The 18,848-nt window shown below is 39.7% G+C and overlaps 1 protein-coding gene across 4 annotated transcripts in view; it reads left to right on the forward strand.

The window, feature by feature from the left end:
• PPFIA1 (PTPRF interacting protein alpha 1) overlaps nucleotides 1-18,789 on the forward strand; it is a 55,069-nt gene extending 36,280 nt beyond the window's left edge. For 2 of the 4 annotated variants that reach the window (XM_059848425.1, XM_059848424.1), the window contains exons 20-30: nucleotides 5,514-5,595; nucleotides 5,715-5,915; nucleotides 6,680-6,742; nucleotides 7,312-7,338; nucleotides 8,694-8,869; nucleotides 8,965-9,062; nucleotides 9,964-10,139; nucleotides 12,028-12,096; nucleotides 13,543-13,708; nucleotides 14,978-15,048; nucleotides 16,374-18,789. In XM_059848425.1, the coding sequence (XP_059704408.1) occupies nucleotides 5,514-5,595; nucleotides 5,715-5,915; nucleotides 6,680-6,742; nucleotides 7,312-7,338; nucleotides 8,694-8,869; nucleotides 8,965-9,062; nucleotides 9,964-10,139; nucleotides 12,028-12,096; nucleotides 13,543-13,708; nucleotides 14,978-15,036 (1,117 nt within the window). In that variant the 3' untranslated portion in view covers nucleotides 15,037-15,048; nucleotides 16,374-18,789. The remainder of the gene's footprint in view (nucleotides 1-5,513; nucleotides 5,596-5,714; nucleotides 5,916-6,679; nucleotides 6,743-7,311; nucleotides 7,339-8,693; nucleotides 8,870-8,964; nucleotides 9,063-9,963; nucleotides 10,140-12,027; nucleotides 12,097-13,542; nucleotides 13,709-14,977; nucleotides 15,049-16,373) is intronic. The other 2 variants (XM_059848426.1, XM_059848427.1) reach the window with 2 other exon arrangements.
• Nucleotides 18,790-18,848: the final 59 nt, after the last annotated feature.

The following is an 18,848-nucleotide window of genomic DNA, read 5'->3' on the forward strand; positions in this document are numbered from 1 at the left end:
TCAGAAGGGAAGCACGAGATGCTATGTGCAGATATCCCTCCCTGTGTATGAGTTTGCTGGCTCCTTTCTCTGTCCTTTTGTGTTGCAGCTGCTGGCAACTTCTCTCTTCACTAATTTTTTCACTTCTGTTTAAGATTGTCTGTTGAAATCTTTTTTCTTTCCACCGTATTGCCCTGGTTTCTTCATTTTTTTTTAAATCAGTTGTGACTATTTCCTTTTTATGGCACCTTGTATGCAGTTACCCTTTCCTAGTCATGAGAATTTTTTCACTCTGTCCCAGAAAATCTTTAGATTACTGCTCACCTTTAGAGTGTCTGTTTGCATGTTTTGTTGTTTCCAGACTTGGAACAGATGAAGCAAAAACTAATCATAGGTGAAAAAGAGATATTGCTACTGGTAGAAACCCTGACTTGATGTTTATATGGGAATACAGGAAACACTGATATTTATAGAAGTAGGATCAGGCATTCCTTGCATTTTTTCCTCCAATGCTGAGCCATATACCTTAAATTTCTGCTGCTTCTGTTCTGTTCAGCTGTCAAAAACTGATGAAGGTCAGACTTTCCTTGCTTTCGGAAGACAGTAAATGTTGAAAAGAAAGGGTGCTAATTTTCCCTTTGAGAGGGATTTCTTGCAGTACCTAAGTTCTGTTAACTAATAAGAATAATGCCTGGTGGCTGCTAATGAAAACCAGCAGTGTGTTGGTTTGAAAAGTCGGAATGGAATGTGGGTTTGTTTGGATAACAGAAGGCTCAGCTGTTTTTCTTCAGACTGCTGCTCTGAAGGCAATCATATATTATTATGATCTGGTATTTTCCCTTTTCTATAGAGCTTTAAAGTCATACCACATCTTGGTTGAATAAATAGTTTTAGTCTGCTCATATCTAAGGAGTAGTAAGGTCTGTTCTTTGAGCAATATAGGTATTTCTCAATACCAGCCATAAGTTCCATTCTCAAGTGAAACAATCCATACTGTCTTGCTTTAAGAAGTGCAAGAAGTGCAGTTGCAGATAAATCATGTCTTTTCTTGTAAACATTCTGCTTTTCAAAAATGTGCTGGTATTACTTAAAGTGCAATTTATGTCTGCATGTTGCAGATTGCTTAAAAGGCAGCTGTCTCTATTAAACAAGTGAAAACTTTCAGTTTGGAATTGCCTTCCTTAGCTCTTCCAAAGCCCCTCTCCATCTCTTCCACAGCCCAGTTAGGGGCTGGAGGGGACTTTAAGGTCTCCCTGGAGCCTTCTGTTTTCTACCACTCTGTGAAATTCAAACAATCTAGATCTGTCATTTGAACAATCTCAAGTAAGGTGCTGTCATGCCATTGTTCAGAGCCCTGAGTGGTGTTCTGAACATGGGAAGCAATATTATCACAAGGGGTCAAAGATCCCTTGCTGCCTTCTTGAGATGCTCCTTATCAAAAAGAAAAAGTGGTAGAGCTGCTCTGAATTGCTTTTCACTCTGATATTGGAGGAGGGTGGGTTAAAACAAATTATGACTGGCTGTTTGCTTAGAAAACCTTGTATTCAGCAAAAAGAATTCCAGCTACCTGAATGCTTGGAACAACGAGAGCTCATTCTATTTATAGCTCTCTAATCCCTATTTGCTCATTTATCTTTCTGATTTCTGCTTGCATGTGCACAAACAGGCTGAGGGCAGTGTTCAGTGTCTGCTAACAAATATGTATTTATAGTTACAGAATTAAATTACAGTACACATTATTTGTCTGGTTTTGTATGCCTTTGAGTTCAGTTTAATCCTAGTTTTATATTTGTCTTTCATTATTTTATTTTCCTTTTGTTTACCATTTGATGTGGTAGTGCAAAATCAGGGTAAGTTTGTATTTATTTTTATTAGGATTGTTGTGCAAGTATGATAAAACTCGTTTGGATTTTTTAGCAATATATTAAAACTTCTATCCTTTCTTCAAAAAAGTCTGATCATAAGAGGAAATACTAGATTAAAAAAAATATATTATGAAAATGTGTTGCTGAAATAAATCCAGTGTCACCTAGTTCAGTGTGAAAGCTAGTTTGGTGTCTTATCTAATTTGCATGGTGTGAGCTTTTATAGTGGAAATATTAAACCCTCTTAGATTAGTTTTGTAATCTGGGATTTGAAAGTTGTTTAGCAATAGTAGGTATTTGTGCTTCCAAGGTAGATGTATTTCTGTAAAAGTGTTGTTTGGTGTTTACTAAACCTAAGTGGTTCATAGTGCTGTGTTCATCTCCTGTGTGAGCTGTGGTAGTGACAGTGTTTGCCACAATTGTGTTTGTGCTTTTCTGGCTACAGCACCACCAACTTAATACTGTATTCACCAAAAAGGAAGGCAACCCTAAATTTAAAAGAACTCACACACAAAGCACTTACTGCATCCCTGAACTCAGTCTAGAATAAGGATATTAACTTTCCCCTGATGCTCTGCCTATTTCCATCTCATGGTTTACAACTGTTCCTTCTCAGTTTTTACACCCTGAAGCTCAGTCACTTCCATCAGTATCACTCTCTTCTCTACACTGCAGTGTTCACTGTTTCTGAACTTCTTCCAAATCAGTCCTCTTTAGTTCTCTCCAAGAAATCTGGGATACAGCATTCCCCTCTGGCTATGAGCTCTCCATGTATCCATTCCCATGTTGTCCTAATCTAGTGGCCAAGTGATGCAGGCTGCTTTATTTCCTCTGTGGGGTGAGCATGTGCTCTCCTGCCACAAGCCCTTCTGAGCACAGTGACTTCACACAGTGGTCTCTGGAGGGTCCTGTGCACTCTCTGCTGCATCAAGCACCACCTGCAGCTTTGACATCATTTCTCACTCCCTGTGATCACAGCTTTTGTCCTCCCCAGCTGCTGTGAGATGCCTCTGGAATGTCTCTAACAGCGAGCCTTCACCCCTTGCAGCAGCATGTTTGGGCTCCTGTTCCAAGGGAAGCTCAGCCAGATTTTTTATTAAGTCTCCAGACATCTCTCCCTTGGTTTTGTCACCTAGGAGTTATTCCAGTAGCTGGCTACTCTTTTGGCACTCTTTCATACTTCACAGGGCCAGATTTGTACCAGTTGTTAGCGCTACTGACACCACTGCAATATTTTTTCCCTCACAAAGATTCTGAATTTTGCACCTATTTCCTAACTGGTGTAAATAATGGTTGGGCTGTGAGACTCAGTTGGCTGGGCAGTTGTGATCTCTCACATTTTACTGGAATGCAGTGAGTGTCTTGGAGTTCGAAGGGAATAGTGGTAAAGGAGTTCTCTGCTATAGGAAGAAAACATCAATGCATCATTTGCAGGTGAAACAGCAGCTGCTTCTGAATTCTTCCTATGAGATTTTGTGTGCCTGGGCTGCATCTTGAGCTTTGGGGTTAAGGATTTCCTCTGCAAGCAAGTTTTTTATCTCTTACTGCATATGAACAAATTCTGCAATTAATTTTCTGCTTTATGGTTGCTTTCCTCTTTGGATCCATTGAATAATTTCTGCATAAACTCATCTCATAAACATTTTTTTCTTTGTTTGTTTTTATTTTTATGTGTTTTCCTCCACCACACAATTATTTTCTTCTTACATTACCACCATGAGTTTCAAGTTGGCATCATAACCTCTCCTTACGTTTTTGATGTATTCCTTGTATTCTACTCCAAAGGATTCACTGTTTCATGGTTACCATGAAGTATACCATGAGACTTATAGAACAACCAGAAATGACACTGATATTCTCTGAACTCCACACCATACAACCACCAAAAAGGAAGCCATAGACACCAATTTGGAAGCCAAAGTACTTGGAAGAAACTTTGTGTTCCTTTCTGGCAAATACAGTATTAAGCACTTTATTCTGTTCTTACCAAACAGTGTTTCAAATGATCTTATTTATTTATTTTTCTAATTTTTAAATCTTTAAACAACAAAGAGAAGCAGAATGAAATGTATTCAGGGCTAGTTAATTGTGGAATGAATGTAATGTGTTCCACAGTAGCAGGGAAATAGCTGATCCTTTATTTCAAATTCAGAAATATTTGTCTTTTTGAAATGTACAAATATGTCTAAGCTTTTACAGTCTTTTTGGTAGTGAAATTCAGCTGCTGACTGCTGAACACTGTTCTACCTTAATGGATGGATCCCAAAATGATACCTGAATGATTATTTGTAACCAGTTGTCTGGCAGTGCCTTCCTTCCTCCCCCTTTCCCATTCCTGGAAAGCACATTTAATTAGCACAAATTACTGGGAGATTCTTCCAGAGCAATAGGAATTTATTGGTGTGCAGGTGCAAAAGTGCTGTCTATTGATAAAGCAGTTGCTAGTATAGTTATTGCTTCATTATTGCTTTTTAATATTTAGTTACCTACCAATATAACATGAGGATCCCAAATATGTCTAAAAGAGCTGAATGCTGCATTTCCATTTTGTAGGAGTAGCAAAACAGCTCCTTGTCTGTCAGTAATCACTCTTCAAGGTGCCTTGTGTATTTTAATACCTATAACTTCTGAAACTGTTATTATCTTAGATCTATCCAGTGAGACAGTTCAAAAGGCAAGGAGATTTTATTTGATTGAAATAGTGAGGAAATGGTAAATACATAATGTAAGGTCTTGACTGTAATATTGCTGCATATCTTAATTCTACACTTGCAGGCATGAATAAAGAACAGTGAAATCATTCTAATTAGGTGCAGTTTTTTTCAGATTTTCAAAGGAGAATGAGTGGAGATTTAACTGTATATAACTGACTTTCAAAGGCAGTGTAAAAATGCTTTTTTAATGCTTTCTCCATGTTTTCAGCCAGGCATATCCAAGCAGCATTGCATGCTTATACCCACAGTGCTAGTTTTTGTGCTTTGGTTTATTAAACATTTTTGGCAGCTATTTATATGGACCTTTTGAGCTTCCATTGTCTCTGGGAGCTGAATTGTCAATATGAAACTTCAGGCGCTTCTGTTTCAGCACAACAAAGGAAATGGTGTCATTGTGGGAGATGAAAGCTGAGTTTCAGTACACAGCCTGTCAGGATAGAATTGCCAAACACAACTCTGGTTGTATGAAGCTGTGCCAGACGTTCTGACAGGCTGATGTTCACCAGTGGAATGGTCACTGTCCCAGTGTCCAGCCATGACAGCTTGATGGACAGGTGTGTCTGATGTGCTCATGTGTGGCCACAGGTTTCAAATCTGCACACGCTGAGGAGAAATTACTGCTTTGGTTCAGCTTTGCTGGGCAGAAAACTTAGCAGCTGAGAATCTGCTTGCCAAATAAGCCTGACATCTTCACTTTGGGCTAGCAGTGTCATTTAGTGACTTCAGAAACTGGGCTCTGAAAGACAAGATCCACATCTCTGCTGCTCTCAGATTTCCTGCCCAGCTCAGCTTTCATTCCTCCATAGTCCCTGTACATGTGCTGTACCTGCCTGAAGAGGTGTGTCATATAAGGCTGGCTGGGAAAGGAATAATTATTGGAAAGAAGATAGTGACGTGAGTGCAGTGCTGGAATTGTAACATCCGTTATAACTAATGACTATTTCTGTAATTGTAGGCATGAGTTGCTGGAGGAAGCCAGAAGACAAGGTTTGCCTTTTGCACAGTGGGATGGGCCCACTGTGGTGGTGTGGCTGGAGGTGAGTGGTCCTCCCAAAATGAATAAAAAGCCCCCTCACGTACAGACTTGTAAAGACTGTGTGGGTTTGGAGGCAGGAATGTTTTCCATATCCTGTTTACTTCCTTCTCTGTGTTCCAGCTGTGGGTGGGGATGCCAGCCTGGTACGTGGCTGCCTGCCGAGCCAATGTGAAAAGCGGTGCTATCATGTCAGCCCTGTCTGACACGGAAATCCAGCGGGAAATTGGCATCAGCAATCCCCTGCACAGGCTCAAGCTCCGCCTGGCCATCCAGGAAATCATGTCCCTAACCAGCCCCTCTGCCCCTCCCACCTCAAGAACGGTAAGGAAACTTACTTGTGCAGCAATAAACACCTAGAATTTCCCCACACTCTACTGTAAACTTAGAACTGAACTTCTACAAAGAATTTCTGGAAAGGAACACATTATTCAAATATAGGTGGTTCCTTCCTTTCATGGAAATTAACTTAAAGGAATAGCTGCAATTTTCTTTCTCAAGGAATAGAGAAGTTTATTTCAGTCTAAGTATGTAATCCAAAGTATTTAGAGTATGTGTTATTTTGGCCTCCAGAGAATTTAAAATACAGATGAAGTCTGCAAGTGTGTACAGAAAATTATAGGGTAGTTGGAGGCTCTTTTAATGTAGCTGTAAAGCCATTAACTCCAAATAATTCAGACTACATGATCTAGGAGGCACCTGTCTCTCTCTAGTAAATTTAGGCACGTAGTGGGAATTTTCTCTTATGAGTCTGTCTGCTCTGCAGTCTAAAGTTATTCCTGGGGCTATGTGCTAGGCTACAAATGTATTTTTCGGATTAGAGCAGAGCTGTATGTTTACCCGTTAATGAAATCCTGTCAGCTGTTTCTGCTGCTCAGTTTTGTTAATATCTGTGAAGGAAGTTGATCCCTGTGAGTAGGTTTTATTGCATGCCATGACTGTCAGTAGCTGTACCTGACCTAGAGACCATTGCTTTGCCCATGCCTGCTCCTTACATGTACCGATTGCTTATCTGTTCTGCAACCTCTCCTCTTTGTTACTGCTTTCCTTTCACTGGATGGGATTGATTCCCTGTGGGCTCATATTAGACCACGGGAAATGTCTGGGTAACACATGAAGAGATGGAAAATCTTACAGCCACACAACAAACGGTTAGTTTACAGTGTTGCCACTTCTGTTCCTTAGAGTGCTTTTCCCACTTCTTGAACATTTGAATCAAGTACCTTTTGGGGTTTTTTTGGGGTTTTTTTGTTTTTGTTCTTTTTTGGGTTTTTTTTTTTTTTTTTTTTTTGTTTCCTTCAAATTAACGCACTAAAATTCTGGATCATTGCTTCTTCTAGCTATTAACCTTGCAGTCTGCATCTTGATAGCTTTTTTTCCCAGAAGGGAGGAAGAAAAAAATCAATGTTGATAAGATCGTAAACAAAACTCTAATCTGTAAAATGGAGCTCTGACTTGATTGACAAATAGACAAATTGAATTATTGGTGCAGAAATTTCTTCTCTCCAGAAAACTTAATCAGTAGATGGAGTTTGCAACTTCTCATACAAAAATAAGTGCCTTGTGTATAATTTTTTACATTGCATGATGCTTGGTTTATCTAGATTTTTTTGGTATGCAGTAGATTTAGAGTCTTGCAGTGCACCATTAACTTTGGCCTCCTTACTAAACTTAACCACTAATATGTGTGTGTTCTTTTGCTTTCCTAACCACCTAACAGGAAGATGAGGAGGGAAGCTGGGCTCAGGTTGGAAACTTTATCTCATATTACAGACTGTATGTAAACTGTCACAATCATTAGAGCATGAAAGAATCTGTTTTGCCTTTAGGCCAGCATCTTTTAATGATTCTGGGTGTGACCTGGGGATTGGGAGAGGGGGAAACTGCAGCCTTATCTCTCTAGAATGCACACTTGGGAAATACATGTGATTTAAAAATATTTTAATGTTTTGGTGGGGGATGGCTCTCTGAGGAAGCCAGAATTCCAAGAGGAATATCTGCTCTGTGTAGAATGTCCCTGTCCAACCCAGCCACCATCCCAGGTGTGCCACAAGATACCCTGGACCTGGATGGTTAAGCAGATTTCTATGCACTAATTCTCTAATTCCCCTTGATTGATTGTTTTGCCTTAAAGTGGTGGCAAATCCTAATTGTATTCTCAGGCATTGATGTAGCTGAGTATTTATACAGGGATAGAAATGTAACTTAGGATTTACCCATGATCCATATCTTTGCACAGTGTGGGCTCTTCTTTCTTGGCTGCCCTCCAGCTTAAAGCTGTTTTAAGTCCCATTAACTACATCTCAGCTACTCATTTGTTGATTGTCCACAGTAAGGAGCTTCCACCTTCTGATGGCTTGGAGAGGTGCATTTCCTTGTGGCCTTGCTCCTTTCTGGAAGGTGCTTCCTTTAGAGGAGAAATAAAGCTTTTGCCTTTTAACAGAAAAATCTGAATTATTATGCATTTGAAAAAAGGAGCTCCTGGGTTTTGTTGCCCAAGGAGTGATTAGATGTCTGATTACAAACTCTTATCTTTATAGATGTTTTCTCTAAAAAATGCCTGGTGATTTGCAGATCAAAACTGTAATGAGAAGTCTCTTTTAGGATAAGGACTAGCATCTGGAATGTCTTGTTCTTTGGTAACAGGCTTTTATCAGTTTTTGAAAACAGCTAACCGTATATAAAAAGGCCTGTAGTTATTTTTCTGTTATCTTTTCTTTATAAAGTCACATGAAAAATCAGATTCCCTTCCAGTTTTCAAAAGAGAGAGTATTTACAACATCTCAACACAATGAAATTCTATGGCTTTTGCTATCCAACCATGTAGATTAGTCTTTCTGTAAAATTTTATTAGCTCTTGCATATTTTGTCATGCTATTTCTTGATATAAATTGAGGCAGTTTTACTTGCTGATGTGAATATCTGCACTTGCTTTTCTCCATGAAGGTGACTTCAGAAAACAAACAAGTAGTACTCAGTATTCTGATCTGCCTGTCTTTACAGGCTAGGAATCAAATAAGCAATTTCTTTAAACTATGCTGTCTAAACCAGCTTTTCTTTTCTCATTTCAATAAGCATGTCCCTTAATTTTTTTCAAACCAGACATTAGCCTATGGTGACATGAACCACGAGTGGATTGGCAATGAGTGGCTGCCAAGCCTGGGGCTCCCTCAGTACCGCAGCTACTTCATGGAATGTCTGGTGGATGCTCGGATGCTGGACCACTTAACTAAAAAAGACCTGCGTGGGCAGCTGAAAATGGTGGACAGCTTTCACAGGTAACGAGGCTGAAGCTGGAGACCTCACCCACAGTTAAGTGTTTCCATTATCTCTAAATAGTTTTTCTAATTTGTTTTTCCTCTGGTCCAAACAGGAACAGTTTTCAGTGTGGAATTATGTGCCTCCGAAGACTGAATTATGATCGAAAAGAACTGGAAAGAAAAAGAGAAGAAAGCCAGAGTGAAATTAAAGGTAAGTGCATTGTATTCACCTCAGTCTGATTCTGCCATGTTTTCACTGATCAGCTTCAAAGAAGAAAAGGCTTTAGAGGATGGAACCACTTATGAAATATCAAGTATTAAATGCATAAGGTGTGTCTGGATGTAGGCCCTGAACACTGAATGATAAACCACATCATTAAATCACTTACTTATACTACAAATGTGAACATTTTTGAAACTCATACTGCTCTGAAGTTTGAAATGAAATGTTTTAGGAGAAAGAGAGTTAAGAACATGTTGGGGGAGGGGTGTCCTTATTTTCTTCTTTCTCCCCTGTTTTGACATAACTTTACATCTGCATAATTTTATAGTTGCTTGTGGCTGGTAACTTTTATTGCCCAGCAGTTGATGAAAAAATATCCAAGTGACTTAGGTAATTACATCTTCCAGATTCGTGATGATTCTTGTACAAGAGAGAAGGAGTAAGAGAAAGTAGGGTGGGAATTCATGATTTGCCATAGTAATTTTGTTCCCTGCCTAACATCAGAAGTATTTTCTGATATCTGAGTCTAAAAACTTGCTTAGAAGGTTCTGTGCTTGCTCTTTCCCTTTCCTTTCAAACCACTGATACCTTTTGGTGCTTAATTTGGTAATTGTGCCTGAGATCATTCCTAGGAACAACTAGCTGGCAGCAACCAAGCCAGGGTTGTGGCTGGTTGGTTTCTTTCACCTCCCAAATGGAATGGGTCCATCTCTTGCATCTAGAGAATAGCTCCTTGGAATATTTAAGTTACGGTGTGAAATGTCTTCCAGCAGACTTCTAATATGTTTACTTTCCACTTCACTCCAATCATCCAGTTCATGACTGTGGATGATTTGGTTCAGAGAATTGGTGTTGTAATGAGTCTGACACTGTGTTTTTGCCTCTCTAGATGTCCTGGTGTGGAGCAACGAGAGGATGATCCACTGGGTGGTGTCCATTGGCCTTAAGGAATACGCGAATAACCTGCTGGAGAGCGGCGTTCACGGCGCGCTTGTGGCCTTAGATGAATCCTTTGATTACAATGCATTGGCTCTCCTGCTGCAAATCCCCACTCAAAACACACAGGTAACCAAGGACGAGGCACTTTAGGTCTCCTAAGAAGGTTAAAAATGGATGCAAAGTTGTCCATTGTCACGCAAGACAAAAGCTTTCAATCATGCTTTTCTAATGGTTTTCTAGTTGTTAATAACAATTCTCATTGATAAATTTGCTTGAGAAAAAAATAGTTTGAATATTTTCTTCACAGCCCATCTTCACAACAGTAGTGTGAAACTCGTCATTTTTGTTGTTTGGTAGTATTTACTCTGAAATAATTAAGTTTGAGGCAGAGTCATTGTCATGGTTTGAGCCTGGCGCAATGCCAGTGCCCCCAGGAGGATACCTCTTTCCCTGGTATCTACTGTGAGATGTGATCAGAGACAGAGCAGAGCAGGCTCCAACTTAAGATTGAAAGAAAAAAACTTTATTAACCTAAAACTACGAGGAAAAAAACCAGAACACAGGATGAAAACCTTCCAAATTTCCTCCTCCTCCCCTCACCAAATTTCCAATCCCGTTACCACCCCTTAGATCACTCGCTCTCAGTCCATCACCACCCTTTAGTTAATCAATTCTCAATTCCTCGAGAAGAGAGGAGTCCCTCTTGCACCACAGACTTCCCCAGGAAACAGTCAAAACTTCTCGTGTTTCCATTTCATGTGTGGCACCGCCCGGAGAACATTTTGCCATCGTGACATCTTCCTTCCATGTCCAGTGCTCTCACCACTGCACATGGACCAGAGCTGCTTCTAGGGTTTTTCCCTTTAAGGATACTTTGTCCAGTTCCAAAAAGAGCACAGTCTCTCTTCTTTGGGACACCTGTTCCTCCCCCCAAATTTCACCTGGGCTGAGGGGTCTCTTGAACAGAGATCATCTTCCTCTTCTTCTTCTCTGAAGATGGAGGGCACCACCACCACCCTCCTCACCGTCGTCTCTGTTCACACACTCTCACATCACCGCACTCTCCTGGCTCTGAGCCATTGCCTCCCCCTAGATGCAGTCTCTGTGTCACAGGAACTCAAGTGGTTCTGCCATGGCTACACAAGAAAAGTCCAGCCCAAAGGCCACTCCATCATCTCCTCCCACCTAGGATTCTTCTCAACTTCTCTCAATATCTTTCACTTGCCCATTTCCTGCTATCCCATTCTATCTCATCAACTTCAGGAGGAATCAGCATTTGCAAGGTTTCCATCGTCCCAAGAATGGTTAAAAGTCCCAGGCTCTGCCGGTTTGGTTCATGAACTCCCACGGCTGGCTGCCCTGCTGGGCACCCCCCCCTTCTCCTTCATGCCAGCTGAGCTATCACAACAGGCACAGTCTCTCTCTCTCTCTCCCTCCGGGGGGGGGGGGGGGGGGGGGGGAAATGGGGGATGGCTGCCCGAAGCCCTCGCAGGGCTCTTCCACCCTTCGGCCCAGGCCTGGCCTACCTCCCTCCGGCTGCATGGCTCCCCTCCCCCGCCCAGCTCGGAGCCGGGCAGGGGAAGGTCTGCTCTCTTCCAGGACTGGAACCCAAAGAGAGTTTCCCCTGGGAGTTCATGGCTTTTAACCCCCTGTGTTCTCAGAGGCATATCCATGCCCTCAGTGGACAAACCAGGTGCCAGTATTAAAATCTGAACACCGATTGGCGTGACCACACCATCCCAAAAAAAAAAACTCATTTCCTCTCAAACCATGACAGTCATGAACTTCATATCACAAATAGAAGAGAGCTGTTAAGTTTTCCTTAAATTTTTAATAAGTTACAAATTAAACTGTAACTTTTCAAGTACTGACCTTTCAAGTATGAAGTATGTTTATTAATCTGATAAGAAATCACTAAACAATTTGGGTCCTATTACGTTTTTAAAATCATATAGGTTACTAATTACTAATCGTTTGGAATTAACTTCCATTTCTTTCGTACCACAAACTTCAGGCTCGTGCTGTTCTGGAGAGGGAATTCAATAACCTCCTTGCTATGGGCACTGACAGAAGACTTGATGAAGTAAGTTAATCGAGTTGTTGAAATTGAGTTGTTGACCCATTTTATGGTCCTGGAAACTTTATCAGACCTGCTCAGTGAAAGAATTTAATCTGAACCTCTTCAAGCTTTTGACAGAAACTTTAATTTGAAACTCCTTGTCTCTGAGGGTTTCTAAATACAGCAGGGTTTGATGACTTTGAATATGAAAGTATTGGGAAGATTTGCAAGTTTGGTTTTTTAGCTTGTAGGGTTAATGTCTAATAGCAGCACTTTGGGCTGAATCCTCTTTATCTAAAACATGGGAAAATTAGTGACCAGCATTGCAATGAACAAGCTGTGATAGAGAAAGACACTTTATCCTAAAGAGCAGTATTTCAAAGAGCTTTGAGTGGTTTTTAAGAAATATTAAGTTAATTTTGATTCATACTGGTGCAGAAGACCACCAGGTGTGTTTACACATCAAAGTAATTTCTGTTGGGCAGCCTATGATCTTCCTGTACAAACTGCATTGAAATGAGAGTAAAACTCTCTAAGTGTGACTCTCTAAGCTGTGCACCCACAGGAGGAGAGAGTGTTCCATCTTTAGCCTTGTTGGTTGCTTAGTGGACAGATTCAAGCTGGTGTTACTTCCCCAGGAGAGCATTAATTAACTCCATGCTGCTTCATCTTTGGTGCTGACGAGATTTGATGTCGTAGCACATGTAGGCAAAAGTGTTCCAAATTAAGGCTGAAGTGACAAAACCCTTCTGGTTAACCAGCTCAGGAAACCAGTCTCAAAAACTGGTGCTGGGAAGAGGAAGGGGACAGGGGAAGGGGAAGCTCCTGACAGCTCTGTTCCCTTGTGCATCTCTACCAAGGTTTTAACAACCCATCAGAAAACCTTGATGGTTTTCTAAAGTATTTTCCTTGGAGATTTCAAACTGCAAAAGGAGCTTTAAGGGAACAGATGTTTGCTCTGTTCTAGTGACACAGGGCAGTTTGATCATGAAGATCTCCAAATAATACGGACACTTATCTCCTAATTGCACAAGGGAATAAATCTGAGGTAAAAGAACATTCAAAGGATTTAACTGGTTCTAAATAGGAAGCTGGCAAATGGAGCTGCCCAGTGGGTATATTTACATTGACACAATACTTTCTCTACCAAAGATGTTTTTGGAAGTGGGACTTAAACTGTATTTACTAAGTGTAGCATTATATTTCTGAGATGGGAATATTGCTTCAAAGATGCAGATATATTAAAGGGGGAAGGAAAATGCACTTGGGTAATTAAATTACATTTACCCAAGTGCTTAAGGACAACTGTGCTTGGCAATACAGTACTTAAAACACTTACTTTTTATTTCTTTACAATTACCTTCTTCAGTGGTGATACCTTTACTTAAGTTTGTCAGTAATCCTTTTAATGTCAGTAGCAATCCCCAGTAACACTTTTTGCACTGCTAATGTTGTTTGTCAATATGACAGGATGATGATAAGAGCTTTAGGAGAGCACCTTCGTGGAGAAAGAAGTTTAGACCAAAGGACATAAGAGGTTTAACTGCTGGATCAGCAGAGACTCTTCCTGCAAATTTCAGAGTTACAACCTCAATGTCTTCACCCTCTATGCAGCCAAAGAAGATGCAGATTGATGGTATTGATTTTGTATAATTTTAAGCATGATTTTTTTTTTTTTTTTTTTTTTTTTTTTTTTTTTGCCTGAGATTCCAGGGGAATTAGGTCCAAATGACCTTTTTGCTGCATAAAAGCATCTGCCTTGTGCATGGTTGTATTTATAACACTGTGTTTAACCATAGGGTGCTTTGTCATTTCAGGAAGCTGTACTAGAGGTGGAGTTTCTTTTTTACATCACTGGAGTAACAAAATGAGAATTATAGCTAGAAATAAATGTAATTTAGGAAAGTAAAATGACAGCTTAGTAGGAGTCTTTTAATCATGATGCATAATTTCTGATTAGCAGCAATTAGACCAATATCAACCCCACTGCTGAAATGCAATAAAATGCATTCAAAAATGATGTGAGTAAACCCCCTCAGATAATTTTGCGATGCGTACAACTTCAGTAACAGGTGCATTACCCCCCTGCAGTGATCACTTCAGTATTGACCATACTTGAAATTACTGTTTTATTCATTGCTGTGTACTTAATGATCTTTGGGCATATGTGTGCACACACAGATATGAGTTAAAAAACCCCAAACCAACAAAAGCAGACCCCAAAAATCCCACCTGGAAGTGGAGGTTGATCACCTGTCACATGAGGGATCTTGTTTGTTTAAAAACCATATCTGTAACAACATAAGAATAAACTTTGACTTGAATTTAGTTTACAAAAGACACACAGAAACAAATATGAAATGTTTTTTTATTGGAACAGACAGGGTGAGAACACAATCTGTTGGAGTAGCCTCAGGTTCTGAAAACTCTTTATTTATTCATAAAGCTCAAAAAAACAATTTTTGCATCTGATGCTACTCTCAGTAAGCTCTTCTAAATTTTAGATACTGTCACTAGCACAAAATATTTACCAAAACTCCTGTGGAAAATTCTGTAAATGAAAGTAAGTTAAGTCTTTACCATGTAAAACCACTTTCTTTTTGAAATATTAGACATTTACAAATTACATAAAGTAGTAAATAACTTAGAAAATCACCTTTGCCAATTTCTCTGTGCTAGCTGGCAAGCAGATATTTTTTTTTTAGAATACTTTTTGTTAGCCTGTGGAACAAAAAGTGGTTAATATACAAACTGTAAAATAAATTCTGCTTTTCTAACTTATAACCTTAGAGTTGGGTGAGTACCAAAGCTGTAATCACCATTGCTGTGGAGGGTTTTTTTTTTTAGTTTTGAAAACTAACATGCATGCTGTGTTCTGCATGTCTTCCCATGCTTCTTGGAATAGGCAGTGTATCAGGAACACAAAGATTGGATTCTGCCACAGTAAGGACCTACTCCTGTTAAAGCCTTCTCCTGGTGAGTAAAGCTGATAGGAATAAGACTGAAGCAGATGTTTATGAAATAAAGCAGCAGGGAGTTTCCTACAGTGGTTTTACACACTTAGAAAATAGTCCAGGTTTTCAGGTTCGGTCTTATATTGGAAATCCCAAGTTTATTTCCTACAATAAGACTGAGTGTTGAAATACTGGGTTTTGTCAGAACTGTGTTCCTGTGAGGTTTTTAAATCAGCTTCAGAAGGGACCGGTGCTAAACAGCTGTGTAGAAAGTGTCGAAATCAAAGGCTGGATGAACTACAGCTAGTGGAAGTGGGGAGGGGGGGAAGAAAATAAATTAGGGATGAAAATAAAGTAATCCAGTGTGTGACACTGCAGCTCAGATCTCTCAAAGTCTTTGCTTGGTCGGAGTTGTCCCACTAAAACATGCTTCAGTACTGAATTGTTACAGGGATTATTGCAGTTTCCCAGTTCCTGGACACTCCATACCACTGTGATTGCTTGGGCTGGCTGCTTGGATTTAGCTACCTGCAGCCTCAGTTTGGGGAGCAGTGCTGCTGATGTGTTATAACACAAAATCCGTGCATTCTACGGCTTGTGAAAGAGCCGTAGTCCTGTTTCTCTAGGATCTGGAATGTTTCTGCAGCAGCTTCTGCTGAATTTTCTCATGGCACAGTACTTCTCTCATTTTGCAAGCAAGCCCAAAAATGAATTTTTTTTTTTATTTTATTTTTTTTTTTTTTTACTACAATGAACTTTAAAAAATCAACTCAGTGGCTCTTTCCCCCTCAGTGATATCTCTCATGGACTGTAAATTGCCTGTCTTCTCTGCTTGCAGTGTCTTTCTTCTTACTGGTAGCATCCCTTCCAACTCATGTATTTGCTTCCTAAAATTCAGAACCTTTTTGCATGTATGAGATGAGTTCTAAAGAGTTCCTACATGTGAAATGCTGACAGAGGAAACTCCTGCACGTAGCAGCTCAGACCATGAGCGTTGTCAGTTCATACCTAATCTCAGGGGCTCTCTTTAAAGTATTTTTAGTTGTAAGAAACTGAAGTTTTAGGTCTCTCCCCCAGACTCTCCTCCCTGGTTCAGGATTTTCTGTAGTCAGATGACGTGGGATGGAAATCCTCGAGGCAGAAACATTTGCCCTCATTGCTTTATTTGCATTGCAGCTGGAGATTTCAGGAGGCAATAAAATATCCAGCATGGCATGGCAGTAATCCAGTGCATCACTGCTGAGCTGTTTGTGACAGTCTTGGAATGCAATGGTGGTTAAAACCTGCTAATGGAATCTTCTGTGTTCTTTTCTTTTTGTGTGTTGTTTTTGTTTGTTGTTTTTGCAGTTTACCCACACTATTTCTACCGGTGATATGCAGCATTTTGAACATTTGGAACCCTTAACCTGTTAATACTTGTTAAATGGACACTTTGAGATATTTTATTACAGAGTTTTTAATTAGCAAATAAATTCATGAGTACTATAGAGAAAATATTTTAGAATCTAAATGTTTCTTATATTTATGTGACTTGTCATTTATATAGTTACTTACTTTTTCTGTTTCTATTCAGTCTACAAATCAAATCATTGCTGATTTTTTTATTCTAATTTTAGTCTTTCCAGCTGAATGTACTGTAATGCTTGTATGTATATGTCCCTATGAGCAATATAGGGCTTTTGTAAATTATGCAGTAACTGTAATTATCATTGTTTTTTAATAATGAAACTGAAGGTGAAAAGGATTTTAATACCTTTGTAAAAGTATCATGACACCGAGCAGTATATATTTTGTCTTTTGGAGCGCTTAGCTTAGATCTGAAAACAAGTCCAGCTTTTTTTCAGGTGAGCCTTTGTTGACGTAGGAGGGACGGTACACGAGTGTTGTTCTCAGAGCTGTACCTTTCCACACAGAGGATGTGTCAAGTAGTGGCAATTTGTCTTTATTTAAAGTAGAACTGGTTGGAAAAGCTGGGAGGAACTCCTCAGCCTGCGGGACGCGTTGTAGGAGCGATTGCCTCAGTGCTCACACCCTCTGCTGTGTTTGTGCAGCGACTCTTCGCAGTGACTGAAAACAAGCCATACACCAAGGACTGTTTTTGTTTTTGCTTTTCCTTCCCTGAGGAAGACAGACTTCATAATGATTCCTGGTTGTGAGCCACAGGCCACAGAGAGGTTTTTTTTTTTGTCCTAGACCTTTTTGCTTGAAAACACTTGGTGGAAAGATGCTGGTGGAACCAGTTTTAATGGACCAATCCTAAAGCACTGCAGCCTCCTGTCAAATGAGTAGTGAAAAATGAAGGTACAATGGGCTGAAAACTAAAGCAGTGCATCTTCTAATAAAGGCCTTACTTTTCTTATGTAAGTCATCCTATGTGTTTTGTAAACTTGTTCTAAAGACTTGTCTGGACATTTGGATGGTTGTAGCCATTTTGGACTGTATGAGTAGAAAATATATCTGACACTTGTAAATGGCACATTAAAAAGCCAGCAAGAATCTGTTTGGATGGTGCATTATTTATTATGCAACAATATATATAGCATGTCTTTTTTCTTATTTTGTTTTCCACTTTTAACTTGCTTGTAAAACTGAAATTCATTGTTACTGTTCTGTTTTTCTATTAATCTTTTGTGTATTTTCAGGTTATGTAACAATATGTACAGTCTACTTTTGAACTATTTTTATCACAGTATTATTTATTGCTTTCAATAAAGTACTGATGCATTTTCCACTGCCAATAAAACACTATGGAAAAGCTAAGATCTAATTGTATGCAGGCAAAAACTTTGCAGTGAATGGATATTGTCAATAAAGCATCTTAATGATTGTTTGCTGCCCTGTAGATCTGGTTTCAAATGATGACCTTTTTCCAGGAGCAAAAATATTCAATTAGATGTGACCTTTTCTTTGTAACTGTTCGAGTTCACATGCATTAATATCAGTTTTCTGGAAAAAAACTGCTTTATTGCCTACTTCTACTCATCTTTAGAGCTATGATTTGCTTTTTAAAATAATAAACCAGACCTGACACACAACTTCAGTGTATTCTGGTCCACATGGTGAAGATGGAAATGCTCTCCTAGGCAGCAGCAACAGTTGCTTTGGTAATAAAATGAAATCATGGCCATAGTGATATTTGGGGAGAAATATAGGAGTTGAGGGAACCAGTGCAAAATGTGGTCACAATAGGGCCGTTCATGTCAATGTTGATATATTTGTAAACCATTTCATTGAGTAGACGACAGAGGGATAAAGTTGCAGAATGATGAAAGGAGTAGTAAAGCATATTTCATCATGTCCTCCACATCAACAGCAGGACGTGGAATGCCTGGAGAAACACTGCCATGGATGTTCTAAACCTTGTTCAGTGATGCATCTCTGTTTGTCTGGCTTGTCAGTATGAGTTGCTGTCTGTCCATTTGCAGTCTCTTTTATATTCTCAGAGAATCTATCTTTCTAGAAAAAAACCCTAAAATGGAACTGCAGAAGGAAATCCTGACTCACTGCTCAGCTAAACTTTGCTGTTTAGAGAAACCTTGCCTAGGCGTTGCTGGTCACTGATGTGAGTGATAGTAGGTGTTCAAAGTCATGTATTGTTGCTTCTCAAAAGTGAAACCAATGCGGGATAGACTTGTAAAATGTGAACAGAAAATGCGTTTATTATTTTGAAGCTGTAAAACCTTAACTGTTATGGAACAATGGAACTGACATGAGAGGTAGAATAAATGAGTGAAATGGCGAAAGCTTTCACAAACTGGCAAAACTGTGTGTGGTGACTTCCTTCTGAGTTACACAGCAGAGCTGTGCTGGAGAGATCCAGAA

The sequence above is a fragment of the Haemorhous mexicanus genome, chromosome 6, assembly GCF_027477595.1.
Source record: "Haemorhous mexicanus isolate bHaeMex1 chromosome 6, bHaeMex1.pri, whole genome shotgun sequence".
In the NCBI taxonomy this organism is placed as follows: domain Eukaryota; kingdom Metazoa; phylum Chordata; class Aves; order Passeriformes; family Fringillidae; genus Haemorhous; species Haemorhous mexicanus.